General features: G+C 44.9%; 1 protein-coding gene across 1 annotated transcript in view; it reads left to right on the top strand.

The window, feature by feature from the left end:
• The window catches only part of LOC144104293 (uncharacterized), a 107726-nt gene extending 91370 nt beyond the window's left edge, over positions 1 to 16356 (top strand). The window contains exons 6-9 of the mRNA XM_077637193.1: positions 1006 to 1106; positions 7626 to 7711; positions 9750 to 9975; positions 16277 to 16356. Of these exons, the coding sequence (XP_077493319.1) occupies positions 1006 to 1106; positions 7626 to 7711; positions 9750 to 9975; positions 16277 to 16294 (431 nt within the window). The 3' untranslated portion in view covers positions 16295 to 16356. The remainder of the gene's footprint in view (positions 1 to 1005; positions 1107 to 7625; positions 7712 to 9749; positions 9976 to 16276) is intronic.
• The last annotated feature ends 1774 nt before the right edge of the window (positions 16357 to 18130 follow it).

Below are 18130 nucleotides of genomic sequence, written 5' to 3'. Positions count from 1 at the left end.
GAGATCTTCACAATCTCAGGTTTCACTTTTCTTGAGATGTTTCAAAAACCAGTGCAGCGTGCAGGTTTTTTTTTCCAATATGCACTTATAGCTGAAAATAACGATTCCTGATGTGAAATCTCCACTTCTGCCTTTTTCTTGGGAATGAAATGTTTTCCAAGTGTTGGCTGCATCGACTACACATTGCGCAGATATACCAGATGTTACAGAGAAGCTGATCACTGGTGTTGAAAAATAAGGTTTTTGAGGAAGCTAAAGCTTTTTGCGGCATAGTAAAGTCAGCGTTGGCGGACGTCAAAAAAGGCGAATCATGAGAACTAGCTAAGTGATTAACTATATTCTAATAGTTAACTTTTTGACAATTAAGTATAGGCACTTGATTGCAATTAGAGATTAGTAGCCGGCCGTTCATGATAGCCATTTCAATTTTTAGAATTTCGAAAATGCTATTACTCTCGCCGCTATGACACAAGGTTTGGCTACATTGTGCTAAAATGCATTTTCGAAACATATGTAGGCAAAGCAACCCCCCCCCCCCCCCCCTATGCTCGTAACTAGTCGAAATAGCCAAATTTTGTCGCGCACAGCGGCGAGAGTAATGGCGTTTTCGAACTTCTAAAAACTGATATGGCTATAACTAACGGCCGGCAAGAAATCTCTGATTGCAATCAGGCGCTTTTTGTTTAATTAGTTATAGTTAATTACATAGCTGGTTAAGATGATTTGCCTGTTTTTGACTTCCACCACCCCTCATATTACTACGCTGCAATTTGCATGTCTTTACATCAAAATCGTTATTTTTAAAAATTAGTGATTGCCTTCCCTGAAACACCTTGTATAGTGCAGGTGGCAGGAATTATAGTCGACGTTATTCAGGCTACATTAAACTTTTTAGAAATGCAGCCGCCCATAACCTAGCGCCGGTTCTGACACTGTCTGTAGTAGTCATTTTCAACAGTGCGAACCAAAACTGATCAATTTTCTGTATTCTGTTTGATTTTATAGCGGCACACAAAATGCGACTGTATCCGGGAGGCCAAGTTTGTATGTCCATTCATATCAGTGACGAATGGGGCCCAGGTCGTGCGTTTCCTTCTGATCGCCTAGTAAGTATTCGTGTTTCTAGTAACGGGGAAAAATACAGGAAATAAAGCAGCCTAGACAAACGACCTTTCTAATAGTACCTGCTTTTGAAGGCGAAGGCGCTGCACTCTTTTATGCAAGAAATGTGGCGAAGGATGAATTTTTTTTAAAAGCTGCATTGATCAATCGTGCATATGTGCTAGTCCGCATTAAGATGTGCAGAATTACGCATCTCTTGCGATCAGTTGTGTAACCCCATAAATTCAGCGAAAGCTCGCCAGACGATTTCGAGGTGATGGAAACTTGGGCGCCGCCAGATGCGGTGCTTTCTGCGGGACATGTACCAGCTGAACGCAAATAGGAAGCGCTACCTCGCTTTCACTACAAAAATTGTGGCACATGGCGCACATTTCGGATGAACCGCGGAGAACTCTTGACGTAGAGCTTAATGTATCCCTGTTGCAGACGCACCAAGTCTGGCAATAACCACTGTCTGTTGCACACAGAGCAACAGCGATCGAACAAATTCGCACACATCTCACGGTTAGATTCACAGGTCGCGCTGTCCCACGTTGCACATCGCGTCATGTTAACCAAACAACCAGCGAAGGCGGCCCATCGAGCATCCCGCCTTCCTTCATCGGCGCTAGTTGTAGCTGGCACTTTCGACGAGCTCAGTACTGTGCACTGGACATGAGTGAGAGTTCTCGCAGTTTTATACGCCTAAAAGTTTATTTTCCTGGAATCCACGCACACTCAATCTTTTGCGTACTATTCTTGTACTGTAGCAAGAATACTTATCTAATCTGCGAATTCGGTGATTTTAATAAAATATTCTGGCATGTTTCATGCATTCCAACTCGCCTCGAAGTGCTTTTAAAATAATAGTTGCACTCGGCATGGCCTCTGTGCCACTGGCATGATTTCCTTGTGAAATATTATGTGGCAGACGCAGCCTCTACTAGTAAACTAGTGGTTAGATTTGCCCACAACTTCAGCAGTACTGTTGCGCCAGATGCTGTTCACGCGTGAAGTCAGTCCTATACGCGAACTTGTATCAATGTTCAAGAAGCCTTGGCTTTTCAGTCCAGCCACGAAACATTTGAGTGTGGCCACGCAGCCGTTTAGAGCCACTTCAGCGCGCATGATACCAATGATATTGATTGGGTCTCCACAGAAGAAAATATTACACCCGTAGTGCACTGGAACTGGTGCCGCTTCATTTTGCGGTCGATTATAAAAATCAGCAAAGTTTCTTGCGGTCCATTGTTCACTTTTAGCTGTGCTGACACGATCTTGCTTCGTGCCTGAGCCTTCCGTTCACGCTCGCTTCACACGTGCTTGCAGACAAGTCGAGTAACTTGATGTCACATTGGCCACTTCGTTATTTGCCCGCAACTGGAGTCGCTGTAGAAAACCTGGAAAAGTGCTTTTTAGGAAACACCTCCGGCACGTTCGGCCAGATGTCATATCCTTGTGCTTTGCTGGCACGTCAGCTGCTTTTCAGGCTAGTTGCGCATTCTGTGCGCATTAAAGCGTGAAAACGCCGAAATTGCAAGCTCGAGCTGACAAAAGAGATTCCACCGGTTCACCAGAAACTCGGTTCTTCTTGACTATGTAACGTTCGTGTCCCTCATTGTTCTGATCACTGGAATAGTCGTCAAATTTCTTCCGCCTCTGTGGAATCGCCGCTGTTGCTCGCGCGTTTTGAAAACTTCGAGGTATTATAAAACTTCACCAGCTGCTTCTGCGGCATTGTCTAATTAAAAAGGTGCTTTTGTAGACTACGGTTGATGATTTTCAGGAACTTCTGATGCAGTTTAAAAGATTTGAAACCTTTTTTCGAAGAGATGCCAGCTGAGGTCGTCTGTTGTACGAAACAGCTCTGGCGGCTCGAGTAATTTCATTTCCCGCCGTGGGATTCTTGATCTTCATCCCTCGCTGGAAAGAGCAAGGCCGAGATAACCACTTTTCGCTAGACGTATCGTGCGGGTCAGTCGACGACACGTCATCTGTGACCAGCCGGCGAAAGCAAACCATACAACGCTTAATGTTCGCTCTTTTCATACAGGACACCCAGAAGAGAACAATAACACCCTACGTATGGGAGCGTATCTTGCCGCGATCATAACGCGTGCTGCATGCTCTGCAGATTGCCATGCAGATCATGATATAGTTATGAAATTACCGTGCCGTAAGGGTCAACAAAAACAGCCAAAAATGTTGAAAAAAAGAGCGAAAACATCAACAATATTTGTCGACAGAATTTTTTGTGAACATTCGATTTCGGTCTTCTTGTTGGCGTGCCAATGTAAGTATTGCTTCCTAGAAAGAAACGCCAAATTTAAAACAACCAGTGCTGCAAACAAGAACTTGTAAGACTTGGCAGCGTGAGGAAAGACGACGAGCATAGTCTTGTGAATTGCAAACTACAAGCCAGTGTGCCTGTCCTCCCCAGGTAAAGCGGGAGCTGTAAAAACAAGTGAAAGACGGGGGTCGCGCTAACTACGGCGGCTGAGCAAAGCATGAATTCCGCGCACTTTTGGCGAAGGTACGATGACTGCTTCGAGGAACGGCTTACAGCGAGTTCGCCATAAATCATCGCTATACAAGAAGCTATTAAAAGCAGAAAAGCAGCGCTGAGGAGCACGTGAAGGAATCAACACACAGACACCGCTAACCTATAGCTTTCGTCCTTTATTAAGGAGCGGCCGAGAAGAAAGTAGCGAGAAACACCGAATGCTGCAGCGTCTCCACCTTGGAGTGAAGCCAGTGTGTAAAAAGACCTCAATCGTCGGTAGTGCAATCTTACTAGTCGAAACTTGCTGTTTAAAGCTGACGTTGACCACATGGTCACCCACCTGTACAACCGATAGAATGACAATCCCAGCAAAACGGATGTGTAGAAGATTGTGTCTTAACAACGCTCGATTTCTGCGCATCTTAAGAAAACAATGCGCAATGCAATATACTTCTGAAAATGAGCGGTTTCGGAGCAGAAGGGACTAGTCTCTATTTTTTCAACGCGTCTTGCCGCAGCAGCCCTTCCACTGCGAATATCGGCGCCGGAATCTTTCAAGCGCGAACGTAACTACGCCAAGATTGAGGTTCAGGCAGGCGTCTTAACATTTGCCGCCGCTGTTTGACATGGCATTCGCGAACGTGTGGTGAATGCTAGCGTCCATAACAAGCGATCCGCATGTGCGAATGCAGAGGTTGTCAAGCGAGTGCATTAGCATTAGAGGAAACTAACAAAAAGCAAAGAGCCATCAATCTCTTTGTGGCGCACTTACTAAGGTCAGCAGGAACTCTCTCTAAGCGTTTCCTTCGCAACGACTACAGCGATATATTCTAGCTGCCACCCAGCAAAACACCCTCCAGTGTTCTTGCCTCTTCGGCACAGGCACGCACTGCGTTGGCCCGGTGGTCGTGAAGTTGAGCTGCTGACCCGAAATACGTGTTTCGATCCCAGCCGTGGCGGTCGCATTTCGATGGAGGCTGAATTTCACAGGCCCGTGCACAGTGCGATGCCAGTGCACTTTAAAGAACATAGGTAGTCGAAATTTCTAGAGCCCTTCTCTACGGCGTTGATTATAGTCTGAGTCGCTCTGGGATGTTAAACTCCCACAAACCTTATAATTACGTTCGTAACTGGTGAACAGGGGCACCGAAGTGAAAGTTGGTAACAACATAACGTGGGCAACATGATGAGGCCTCATTCGCGACATTTGTTTTCTCTAGAATGACTTCTGTTAAGCAGGTAACGTAACCCGTTGTGAATGACACTTTTTGTTTATAGCATCTACTGCGGCAGCTCTATATAGGCCATGGCGATGACCAGCAAATGGTTGTCTTTGATACAGCTCAGCACCGTTGTTCAGGTGCGAGGTCAAGCGAGGCGCCCCGCGATTTCGTGGTAAAAACTGACTTCTGCACCAGCCCCCTGCTTCGAAGCTAGGCATACACATGAGCACGGAAAAGCCATAATGTTACGCCAACGGTGGCAGAATCCGTTACGCATGCGATTGACCCCGATCGGTCGCATCTGCTCTTTTGGCGATCGAAGCTGTCTCTGTAAAAATCAGACCCTGCGAATGATGTTTCGTAATGCGCCTGTTTGCGACATACAAGGCCGAGTCAAATTAAAATAAGCCAACCCACCCCGCGCATTAATGGTTTTCAAAATTATTCGTGAGCTATGCGGATATCACACAGGCATCTCTCATTTACGAAAGTGACGTGCAGGTGTGAGAATTAATTTTTTTATTCCTCTCATACACTGAAGTGAACATAGTTGTGAGACATAATGGACGCTCCAAAAGTTGAACAGCGTGGTGCATGAGGTTCTTGACATCGGAAGGTGTTTCAGAGCAAGACATTAGTGGTCTGTGCTGTTGATTTTTTTTTCGATCATCAGGAGACATTACTGATCGGATTTGCTGAACCTGGAGAGGCTATTAAATTGTTTTCATTATTGTCATGCACTTGATCGGCTGCATGCCGCAATCAAGAACAAACGACGAATCGGTTCATCTTGCTGAACGACAGTGCCCCTCCCTAGGTCTCTGATGTACTTATAACAAAACTGGCAAAGTTCACGTGGGAAACGCCTTAATATGCGCCATACATCCCGCACCATTTGCCTTGTGACTTTCACATTTTCGGGCAATTGAAAAAACAGCTCAAGAGAACCCGATTCATGTCGAACGAAGACATGAAAGAATTAGTTACAGGCTTTTTGAAGGAGCAACCTAAGCAGTTTTATGAAACGAAAATCAAGCTGCTCGTTAGTCACTCGGGCAAATGTATAAATGCTCACGGACACTAATTTTAAATAAAGTACCGCGTTTGCCATATATTCCCATTGCCTCACTTACATTTGACTCGGCCTTCATACTATGACAGGTTAAAGGTACTCGACGAAGTACTGGCCCAAGTTTGTCCTTTTGTTCTTCCCAAATGTGCAGTAAACACGGCAACAGAAGAAAATGTGCGCAGTGCTACCACATCAAACTTCAAAGTAACCAAACTATCTCCCATTACATATTGAAAATCAACCTGGAAGGCAAGACAAAACCAGGGTGTCGAACCGTAATTTTTTCGAGTTTGGATCAAGTTAGGGTTGAATTTCGTATTCGGCCCTTAGAAACATTTATTTCCAGCTATAACGTTTTTGAACTGGGTAAAAAAAGTTCAAATGGGTTGCGTGTTTTCAGATGTTTTCAGTTCAAGTGTTTTGTTACAGTGTTGTGTTTTCTTTCCCAATGTGTCTTTGCTATACAAATTAATGAAAAAATAGTTTTTTGCGAAAAGCATTGGTGTGGACAAGTTTAATTTACCGTCTGCGGCAACAAATATGCGCATTTATGGCGACAGCCGGAAATTATAATTAACTCAGTATCTTCAATTGCATTACAGTGCTGTTCGCTTTACTCAAATTTGGGATCCTTTTTTTCTATATATCTTAATTTCTTTGCCTTTTTCATCTCGACTAAATGTAAAAATATTATTTCTAACAGACTTTGCTCTCACCATCCATTAAATCACGCCGTATATCAACTGCGCTCGCTGAGAATATGCTCACCTGCCTAATTTGCAGTAGCTCCCATAGAGCCACACTTTATCACCGTATACGATGCATCAGGGAGGCGAAGTGTGCTGTGAACATTATTATGTCGATATATTGACAATTGGAGCCCACTTGGAGAGCGACATTTTTCCGACGCCGTACTTAGAAGGAAAGAACAGTCTGGCTGCTCACAGAGACGCGTGGGGGGAGTGACTAGAAGACTAGACATCAATTTCTTTCATTTGCTGCGCGTCGTGTATTAAGTGGGACTTGGGGGGGGGGGGTTTCTTTCAAGGTTCTAGGATGTCCCCAACCAATACTGGGCGGTGGTGGGACGAACCTTAGCTGCATGAGCTAGGGACCTTCTCCAACGCCAATATAGGGTCTCTGTACAGAGGCCGTAGGTGAACCAATATTCATGCTGTCAGCATTTTCCCGAAACCCTCCGAAATTGAGTAGCACATGTGCCGCCTTCACTGTACCAAAATAATAAAAGCCTATGGAGATTCCTACCTGTGCAGAGATTGAGTTAAAATGCAGAACCAGCTTATTCTCGCCTTATGTGCACCCGCATAAACTAATATCTTCTGCCGCATCGGTAATGTTGCGCTAGTGATAGATGCGCTGTTTTGCTAAGGTGTTGACATTTTCGTGCTAAACTGGCAGTCGTTATCGTTGACGCAAAAGTTGAAGTGAAAAAGAAAGATATCAAAAAAGAGCGCCGCTGATACTGCGAAAAATACCCGACAAAGTGCTTGAAGGTGTTCAAAACTCCAAGCTGCATTGTTTTACGCAGCATTGCCCCAGCTATTCAGTGCAGTCACTTATTTGCTATCTTTAACAACCCGTCACCGTGTGCCTGAGAACCGAACTGCAGAATAAGTGCGCCTTGGCTTCTAATAGGACCGCGTAAAACTTGACATAACACTTGTCCCCCCTCGCCCAAATTCTTGTCTTAATTTCTACTCTGCAGGGGCGTCGCCGCTTCTACCCTGGAACAGTTGCTCCTATCGGATCATGTTATATGGCACGTTGTATATTTGATGGAACATCTAAAGAGTAAGTGAAAGTATAAGGTGTAAACAATAAAATAAACAGAATGCGCTATATGCAATGTGTGTTTAACAGAGACAACAATAATGAATATAAAATCACTCGTAATGGCTGTACAATTGGTCCTGGTAGTCCCTTCTATTTTTTCCTCAGTGGCTCCCCGCGTTCCAGTGCCAACGCGACCATCGCCGTCCTGTGCTTTGGTCCCACCCTGGAACTCCCTTAAATAGTCATAAGTTCTTGTAATCAACCAGACGGGAGCAGCGTCTGTGGTCGCTACGCATTGAAGTTACTCCGTCTTTCTTGAAAGCCAACTGCGCCCTTTGTTCTCATTCTTATAGTTGGTGCAGCTGCTTAGGGCCGGTTCGAATGCAGGGATTTACTTCAGATGACAGTGTGCTTGTAGTAACCCTCCGATGGGAGACAATGCTAATCTTGTCCTAAAAGTTACACGAATCCCGCGAAATTTTCCACAAAGCCATAACCAATAATGGGACGTCGCGCATCATAGCGCTAGACGGAGGAACCAAGAAAAAAAATGATACAAGGTTCGTGATTAGCGCTTCTGAGCTTGCATTGAGAGTGACGTGCTCGACAATAGATTCATCTTCTTCTCGAGGTCTACAAGGTTGGAGCAGTGCACCATATGAAGTCCGAGAGCGCGGTGGACAATTATATCCCGATACAGAGACAGGTCACAATTTAAAACATATAGCTTATTAAATAAAAGGCAATAGTCGGCCCTACTTTATGGCCGGTGGTGGGTTATAATGACCAGAGGCGAAGCCCGCCACTTGTTTAAGCCTCACTTTGAGGTGCTCGAAGAGAATCGGCAAGAGTGCGCTTTCAAGGGAACTTGGAATAAATTAACTACTCGTGCCTTATTTCTCTGCTCTAGTACTGCATTTCTCGCGAGCAAAAATCTGTCCTATCTGCAAATGAAACCTGCACCTGCTAGCTGCCACCTGCAACGTTTGGCGCATGAATTGCCCTAGCACTATCTGGTTCACTAACAGAAAAATGAAATGCCGGAAATTAGGCTCCCTGATAACGCAACATTTAAACGCTGCTCCTGCGGTATGTGCATCGTACTCGACTGCACATGGAAGGGGCAGTGCCGAACGGAAGCGGCTCAGGTTCTCGGCTTGGCAAGCGCGCACAGTGATCCGCCTCAGCTAAGCCTCGCCTCGCGCGAACGGAAGGCGTAGCGTGATAAACTTGCACCATAGCGGAGCAAGCAGCGGGTACATGTGGCCCTTGTCATGGCGTGCTCGCCGCTACTTTACCGACGACGTCTTCGGCGAGCAGAAGACGGCGCACGCTGCTCTGGTGTCCCGGACTGCCGCCTTCCTTCTCGCTACCGCCGCAACCCCATCCTCCATGTTCTTCGCTTTTTATTTTTTTTTCATCTTATTTGCGATTCGGTATTATAATACGCGTCGCGATTTTTTTTTATTCTGTCGAGCCGCTTACGAAAGTTTCGTTTGCTTGAAATTTGAAGATTTCTTCGAAAACGAAGCATCGGAAAGGTTTCAACAACGCATCTATACAACTGCAATCGCTTTGCGCCTGCGCAATTAAAAAATCTTTAATACGCGGCATGAGGTGCATATAGATGCGCGTGTTTTTCGAGGGTATTTTAAGGAGGAAATGGCAAAATGTGGCGAAAAATAAAAAAGGCCATGACCAGACTGGGTTGCTGGATCTAAAGGAACAGCAGGAACCGTAGTTGAATAAATTTTCAAGTTCACTGCAGTCCAGTCCTTAAAAAGGCCCTGAGGGTAGGCCAATATAGCGCACATTGCGTTACTGTGCAAAATCAGGACATTTATGCCACATTCTATCTGTCACCGTCTATACGGCAACGGCGAAGACAGACCACTGGCATATCTGGAAAATTAGTAAAGGAAATAAATTAGACTTCTCCTTATGTTTTTCTTACAGCAATCATGCACCGGTCTATTGTACAGCTGCAATAAAACGAAGTAGCATTGTAGGGTTCAAACACTGGGTTAACATAATTTTTATGCGCTTTCTTTTGCAGTTTTGAAGTAGAGATCTATGACGCATCACCGAAAGCAGTTGCCAAGTTCAAGAACGCACCTCTGAAAAAAAACGAGGAGTTTACACTTTTCATACGAAACAGCACTAAACACTGGGTTGTACACACAAGTTTTGATTCTAATACACAGATTTTAACATCTACAAAGTGGAGAAATTATATTGACCCAATTATTACCGCCGGCGCCTACATGAAACACATTAATTGGGTGAGTAAACACTTTCTTGCTATGAAATTCTGCACAGAATGAGAGCAGAGTTCGCACACGTCGTGTTTACAGATGTTGTATTCCGAATTGGACTGTGAAAGCCGCTTCGTCCTTCCAATGCGATGGCTTATTGAGTGCCACCTGCTTTAAAGATAAGGCGAACGATATGTCCCAAGCTTTAAATCTACGCCTCATCGTACGCCGCCGCGTCCACCTAGTGCTCATGCAAGCGCAATAGAAACGATTAGAAAGTTGTGAAGAACTCAGTCTTTTAATTGCTGTAGAACACCGTGTCTTCCTTGGCATACGATTCATGGTTTGGCCAGATCCATTTAGAATGAGGTAATTCTGAATCCAAGTGGGGCAGCTTACCCAGCTCCCCAATCTGTTACACTTTGGACAAGTGCAGGCAGCTCTTGTGGGCTATCGTTTGATTTAAACCACTAGCATTTCAAGACCTGCCGTGAAAGCGAAATGTCTGACGTCTGAAAGCGTAGTGTTGTGCACGCTTGTCGCGTGCAATCTCTCACGGGAGGTTCACGAAGGAATCACCCACCTCTTTCATCAGGTGGGAAAGTGGGGAGAGCATATATAATCATCTGCCATGTAGGGGAGAGGGTCAGAGGGTGTGTTTGCCGGAAGGTGGCCTCTATTGTTAAAATGACTTTCACAAACTGACAATGACCCGTAATCAGGAGGATTAACACAGGTAAATAAAAAATTCTGTGAGATACAACTTAACCAATTAAAGTCGGAATCAAAGAAAATCAAGATCGAATCCTGATTTACTGTAATGGCAGAATGATAATTAAGGCCCAGTGATTTTTTCATCTCAGTTTTCCCCTCTGATACCTACAGTCAGCCAATGAAGGTTCTATAACGGAAGAACCAATTTTGCTTGCCGGCATGTTCCCATCGTGTGTTGATTATTGTATACTATGGGCAGCACCAGACCCATTTGCCACCGTTCGATCATCATAGTGAGGCATAATGCACGAATTTCACATGTAGGCCCCTTTGCCCAACCCGCCTAATAAGCCGACTTCAACTTTTTCAATAAACAGCGGGAAATTTGGCCAGTGTGGGCGGTCCGCACACTTTACAAGTTAGGTAGGTGTGCGAGATAGAGCCAGTGTGTGTGTTCCGATTTTTAATGAACTTTTGCATTCAAAATAAAAAGGATAAGGTAAGTGGACGGGCCTCTCTGCTTGCTCGATTTGTGCCACAATAACTGTATGCGCACGGAGACTAGAAAGCCGCGCCCCGCGAAGCGAAGACAACTGCTTGAGAAATCAATAATTAGGCTTGTCCCAAGGAGCCCTCGCCACAATTCGCTACATCCCGTGAGGAAATACTTTGTTTGGCTTTGACTTAATGGGAACGAGTGCTAAAACCAATGAAAGGTAAAAGGACAGAACAATTGAAAGAGTCTATGTCAGAATTGCGGCCAGATCGCAGTATTTAAAGACTAAAAATCCACCAGAATCATACTGAAGATTGATGAGTCGCGTGTAGTCGTGTGCATCGCAGTCAGATGTTAGATTTATACCTGTGTTCTGCCTTGTTGTTTTGCGCAATTTACTTAACCTCGGAAACCAGAAACATGCAGTATTTGATAAACGGGATGGTATGTTAAGAGAATATGCAAGTGAAATCATTAGTACAAAACTATGGCCACATAAATAGCAAGCTTAATGTGCGGCCTGATTTCGGCGACCAGAAACAGGAACCAACTCTACCACCAGGAAAGGATATGGCCACTCTAGCGTAGTGTGTCACCACGACATCCTATATGAATCAGCCAGTTAACCCTCGGCCCTCAGTTCTCAGTGGCTGCGTAGAAACTTGCGAAGGCGGCGGCCAGACCTGTCACGCAGTGTAGGGTGCTAATAATTTCATTCTGCTCATTGACTGTCTTTAAAAAATTTTACCTGGCAACGCTTAATGCTAGAAGCTTAGCCCGTGAGGTTAGCCAATCAGTGCAATGAACGAATCTATTGAGCATGAGATCGAATTTTACAGAGATTTGAGACGTTATTTGGGCAGATGAGGCCTAAACAAAGCTATCATTGTAATAGCAGGTAGACAGAAACTAGGTGTGCAATTTATGGTCAATCATATTATAGCTGGAAACAACGAGGAATTCCCAAGTCATAACGAATAGTCCTAGTACCGTTATTAGTCTTAGTAGGGTGTACAGAATAAGGGTGATTAAGGCGTACGTGCCTAACCTTCGCCAAGATGACCAGATTGTCGATTCTATGAGTACGTGGAATGTAAGATGATTAGAGTAAAAACATAACACTGTACTGACAGGGGACATCATTGCCACGGCAGTTAAGAAGAAGGCTGGAAGAAACGCAGTAGCCGACCATGGCATAAAGGGGGGTTGGGAAGGGGTGTTTGGTAGCCTTCATAGAGACAAAAACTTACAGACTTAGAGGTAAATAACGTACAAATAAACACCTTCTTCCGCAAACGAGAAAGGCTAATTGACGCGGAAGAGCCCCAATCGTGAGGAAATAAAAATGGCAGCTGAATACAAGATCGGCACCACTAAATTAATGCTCGTCACCTAACACGGCACCTGTACCCGCTAGAATCTGGTGTGTTACACTGCGTAGCACGGTCCTGGACCTGCCCGTGGCAGTCACTTTCTGGTTGCCCATTCCTAAGCTGTCATCGTGGCAAGTGGCATTTCGACCTGCTGCAACATGCCACAGTTGTGATGGGGCGCCAACACCGGCGCTCATGCCGACGACAATGCCTACGACGCGGAATCCTCTAACGGGCGCCTTGATGTGGCACTCTAAAATTAGACTTTACACTATGCGCTCATTCTGGAATCGTCCAGTATGAGCAGGCCTTTGAAACGTGCTCTGTAGCACCCTAAGGATGGGGAGGTTTTAAATTAGCCTAGACTTCAAGAAGAAATCGAAAACTCTTGTGAGGCGGAAGCTCGTTAACTTGTTAGCGCTAAGAGCGGATGTAGAGGAACTCAGAATCAAATCCCACTGCCATCATTCACGAGTGCGCAGTAGAAGTAGCCAGTAATATGCTTCAGCAGTATACCAGCTAGTTTGCTCAGGAAACGAAAGATGTCCATTAAATACGCCAAAGCATCACACCTCGCACGAATAATAAAAGTGGCAGAGCTAACAAAGCTAGTAATAAGCTCTAGGTATCCAACTTAATAAAGCTTTATATGAAGAGAATCAAGCGTGCATTAATCAACAGAGGTAGCCTAAAAGGGGTGTAAGAAACATGGCTAGAAAATTTAGACAAAGGCATTTTAGGCGAGAAACACTCCATGAAGACAGTTTTTTCATACATTGCAAGATTTCACTATAATAATCTATATTTCTACAGACAGCCAAATGACATTCTTGTATTTTTCCAAGGTACATTTTTGCAATTGCTACCGTCGAAAGGGTTCCCCCTTTTGTTTTCTGTGGCAGTCTTAACAGTCCGATGTGAACGACGGAAACACTTATAAAAAAAAGATGTTTGTACTTCTCAGAATAATAGACCATTACCTTCGATATTTCCATAAAAATGTCTTAGAGTTCTCCGACTTCGGACCCAATCTTATGGGAGGGATGTCGGATCGAATGGCGGAAGGTCAATTTGGTTTCCCCGTTCATTCCCTACGAGAGGAGAGGGGGAACGCGAACATATTAGTTGTGGCCCCAGTACCACTTGGCCGCCGCAGTGGCTGAGTGGTTATGGCGCTTGGCTGCCGGCCCGAAAGACGCGGGTTCGATCCCGGCCGCGGCGGTCGAATTTCGATGGAGGCGAAATTCTAGAGGCCCGTCTACTGTGCGTTGTCAGTGCACGTTAAAGAACCCCAGGTAGTCGAAATTTCCCGAGCTCTTCACTACGGCGTCTCTCATAGCCTGAGTTGCTTTGGGACGTTAAACCCGTATAAACCAAACCAAACCAGTACCACTTGTCTATGTCGGGCGCAAAACAGCCCTACAACATCTGCCACAATGGTTGGTTACGTGGATGTCGCGGCGCTCGGTCGAACCATTATGCGCGGTGGACGTGCCAAGACCTTCAAAATTTAAACGCAGTTTGAGAACTTACGATTAGCCATTAAGTGACATTGCGGGCTACTCAACTACGGATCTAATGCACTCCAATGATTCTCCTATGATTTCACTCCTAGCGGGACAAGACTGGCCCTGCCCAAGGTGCGAAAGTCTGGAAGAGCGTCCAAATCCGAATCACCGGCCTCTCTAGAGTCACTCAAGCAGAAATTTGTCGCTTCCGCACGAAGCGGCACCTGCGGCTGTTTATACAGATAGTCTAGCCGGGCAAGTTACCACAGAAAATACGTAGCTTTGCGTTGTCCAATTACTTTCCCAAGAACCCGCTGCCTTTATCGCCACAGGCGAGGCACGCTCCAGCGATTCATAGAAGTGCGTATGAACCGCGCTCAATGGGCAACATCAGGGTGGTTATTCTACCTGCATATCACAAGTGGAAGCAATTCCAGCAGTGCTGTCGTAGAGAAAATGGTACATTCATTGATCGAGGCGCTTAGCTGCGCCACCTGATGGCTTCTGATTGTCCGCGGATTCTCGTGTAGGTTCGCCTGCTTTGAACCACAATAGCCTTAAAAAGAAAGAAACGCTGCCAGTCCCGAGGCCAACATAATTTCTGTGACACGATTGAAGTATAAGCACACGTTAATGCTCCCGAGCGCTCGGTGCCGAAGGCGACATTTTGTGGTGCTCTAGGTGGCGACAGAGATATACACTGCTGAATTAATTCAGTCCGCGAGAAATTTGCCTGTAGCTGTTTTGTCTCTCGCCTGACGGTTTTTTATTGTACCCCTGATCCCCGTGTAAGACGCCTGATATTTGCCTTCCAAACTTCTTGATCCACAGAATAGTGGATATCAGAACTGTGTTAGAATGCACAATTTGAGTTACGAGCACTGAATAAGCCCTGAAAAAATGCTTCGTGTCTCAGAATGCTTCCTGAGGCAAAGACGAAGGCGTGATTATGAACTCTAACTCACATGGAAGTCCTTATGCGTAGCTATCCTTGCCGTGACACAATTTATTGTTGCTTCCTCAACGTAGTTTATGGTTCTGTTGAGTAAATGCAATATTCTGCAAACCTATGTGGGCATCGAAATGTGCTTTCGTCCTCTCTAAACATTGATACCTGTAGCCAACAAACAATAAACGTAGGAAGCCAACGTAGATCTCACGAAAATTGTTAACAATATTAATAATACTAATACATTATTTGTGCCCTATAAATACATTAAATTTTTTTTGAAGTCAGACTTTACATTGGGTTGTAACCAGACTTGTACAATTTACTTAACTTACTGAAGTCTTGTACACGTTAGTTAAAGTGAATTAAGAGGTAAATTCTAGCCCATAAAAAAGAGCTGAAGAACCAATCGATAAGACCTAGGTTCCTTTTCTTTCAATCTTCTACAAGCAGGGAAAAGTTAGGTACGAAGGAGAATGAGCTGGTAAGGCTTGCTGTATCTACAGCCCTGTCTGTTGTATAGTACTCACGTCGATAATTTCACCTGCAGCTGATTTTTAGATTCAATGCACCTGGTAACTAGCGCTAAATACAAGGACAGAAGACTGACACCACGAACGCTTTCTTTCTTATCTCCTTGTTTTAGCGCTAGTTACGATGTGCATTGAATCTAAAGATTAGCAACAAGCCCAGTTATCTGCTTTAAAAGCTGATTTTCGAGGTTTGCGTCCACATTCATTCCACACTTCCTTCAGTACCGATACAGATAAGTTTCTTGATGAGCTGCATAGAGAGAAGTGCGCTGGCTTAGTACGCAAACATCTTGAGCACCATTTCTAAGTTAAGCAAAGCGCTGCGCTTCGCTGTCATTCGCTCTCTAAGGTGACTAGCTCAGGCATAGCAAACGTGATCTTTTGCTGTGGTACCGTGTCGAAATGCGAAGCTAGTAAATCGAAACTAGACAAATACCGCTCGCAGGGTTTAAAAGGGGGGACGTCATCGAGCGCGCCATTTGCGCAGCTTGACCACTGTAGCACTAACACGAAGATAATCCGTGCTACACAATTTTTTCCCCGCCGAATTCCTGATATTGAGGTTATACCGCTCGTTACACTTTGTTTTTCGGAAAAACTGCAACACATTAACTGTAATTATTGAATAAAAAACCATAAATAGACCAGAGAACGTTACAACCCCTTGCAACTCCTCATGCACAAGTCCCGTTACAGCTTCTAGATTTACAACAAATGTGTGAATGTCTCTAAAACATGCGATGTCTCTTTTTCAGGAGATAATGCTGGAATAACGGCACTTTTTCGATGTGTAAACGAATGCTATAAACAAAGTTACTTCGAAAATACTGGCAGATTCTGAGTAATAAAGAACTTCTTCGCAAGTGCTTTGTATTTTTGCGTCATGAACACAAGAAAACATCTCATTACCAACTACTTTCTGAAATTGCATTTCACAGGGTGCACCCATGGTCTCTTCTGCGAAAATAAATGCCCGTTTTTGCCCAAAAACGCAAACAAAACAAAAAATGGACATGTTCCTCTCTTTACGGGAGATTTTTAAGCAGGAAATGTGTAGAGGAGTCTAGGGCGGTTCAAACTGAGCCCCACTAAGTATTGTGCCTGCTGGTTGTGCCATGACCTTCTCCCTCTCCTACGTTTTCAAAGTGGCTGATTCGCACGATTTTCCTCTCATTTCCAGGCATGACGAGCCTGCGTAATCAGTCCCGTTTTCCTCCGAAGGAGCACACTCGGCGACCGTGGCTGGTTTGGTACTTTTCGTGCCGTACATTTCAGTAGTATGTATTTTTCACTCTAGAAATTTCTCCGAGTGCAGCCGCTTCTTTTAGATTTTCACGTGTCAAAACAATCGCCCATTCTTGGGAAATAGCGACGGGCTTGGCCACCTTCTCAAGATAGAATGCGGCTATATTAACCTGCCGCGGCGCTTTCTCTCTGTTCAGTTACCCAGCTTCATCGCACTGCCATCGCGGCCGTACAAGTCGCGCTTTGCATTTTGAATAGCACAAGTAACAAACAGAGGTCAACGCAGACGCCTATTTAAAACACGTTGCGTGCATGGCAACCATTGAGAAAACACAGAGCTGGAAGCTGCGACGAATTCTATTATCTAAGATGCTTAAGCACGAAATCTTTCTTTAAGGGGCGACGCTACCTTTACTCTAACGCGTGCGTATGGTTTGGTAACGTGGTTCAACCTTGATACGCACGATTTAAACATTTCTGCATCTATTGATACGATTCGGCTTCATTTTCGGTACACGTCACGTTAGATCAGAGGAAGTGCACTCAGCGACAGAGACGGAATACCCAAGTGCGAACCCAGCCGCTCCTCCTGGGCCAAACGCACACTGTATCCATAATATAGGCGATGCTAGCTGAAGTTAAAGATCATTCGCTACGGCACTACTTTTTGTATTCTTTGGTGTCCTCCTTCATTCTTTTCCAAAAAGCGTGATTGAGGCGTCCACAAAGAACTCAGACCACTACTGCGAGGTTTGTTACCCTGGAAAAGCGGTATCCGGGGTTTGTTTCGACAACGATTTCACCCCCTTTGGGCACTGTATGCCCCTCAATTTAGCAAGAATCATGCTGAAAACAATTTTTGAAACGAATTAGGAGACCGTCGCACGTCGACTCGAGGTATATGTCATTGATGTTAGATTTAGCCACAATAATTACTTTCATGATTTTAATCAACTGAATGTTTTTACACCAAGCCGAGGCTTCACGCTTATGGGAAAATTATTTCTGACGGTGAAGGTAGGCGTAAGGTTAAAAATCCTCAGAATTCATGAGGCTGCCTGGATAGCAATATTTGTGACAGCGGACAACTTATGATCCTCGCTTGGAACTGGTGAGCACTACCAGAGATACCGTACCGGCGAAAACCGCGATTTGCCTCGACAACCATGGCAGGCAGCAGGTCGCAGCTGCCTCTTAAGTGTACGAACCTTGTCCGGGGCGATCTTTCTAGGTGCCACTTGGCAGCTTGTTTATGGGAAACTGTGCCATTCATACTAGATGCTGTGAAATGGTGGTGTTCACAGCATGACGGGGTCGCGACCACAGATAACAGTGCAGCGCACAGAGAAATTAGCAGTACAATT

This window comes from Amblyomma americanum, chromosome 9 (assembly GCF_052857255.1).
Source record: "Amblyomma americanum isolate KBUSLIRL-KWMA chromosome 9, ASM5285725v1, whole genome shotgun sequence".
Lineage (NCBI taxonomy): Eukaryota > Metazoa > Arthropoda > Arachnida > Ixodida > Ixodidae > Amblyomma > Amblyomma americanum.
The sequence above is the reverse complement of the archived record's forward strand: the minus strand, read 5'-3'. Positions and strand labels throughout refer to the sequence as shown.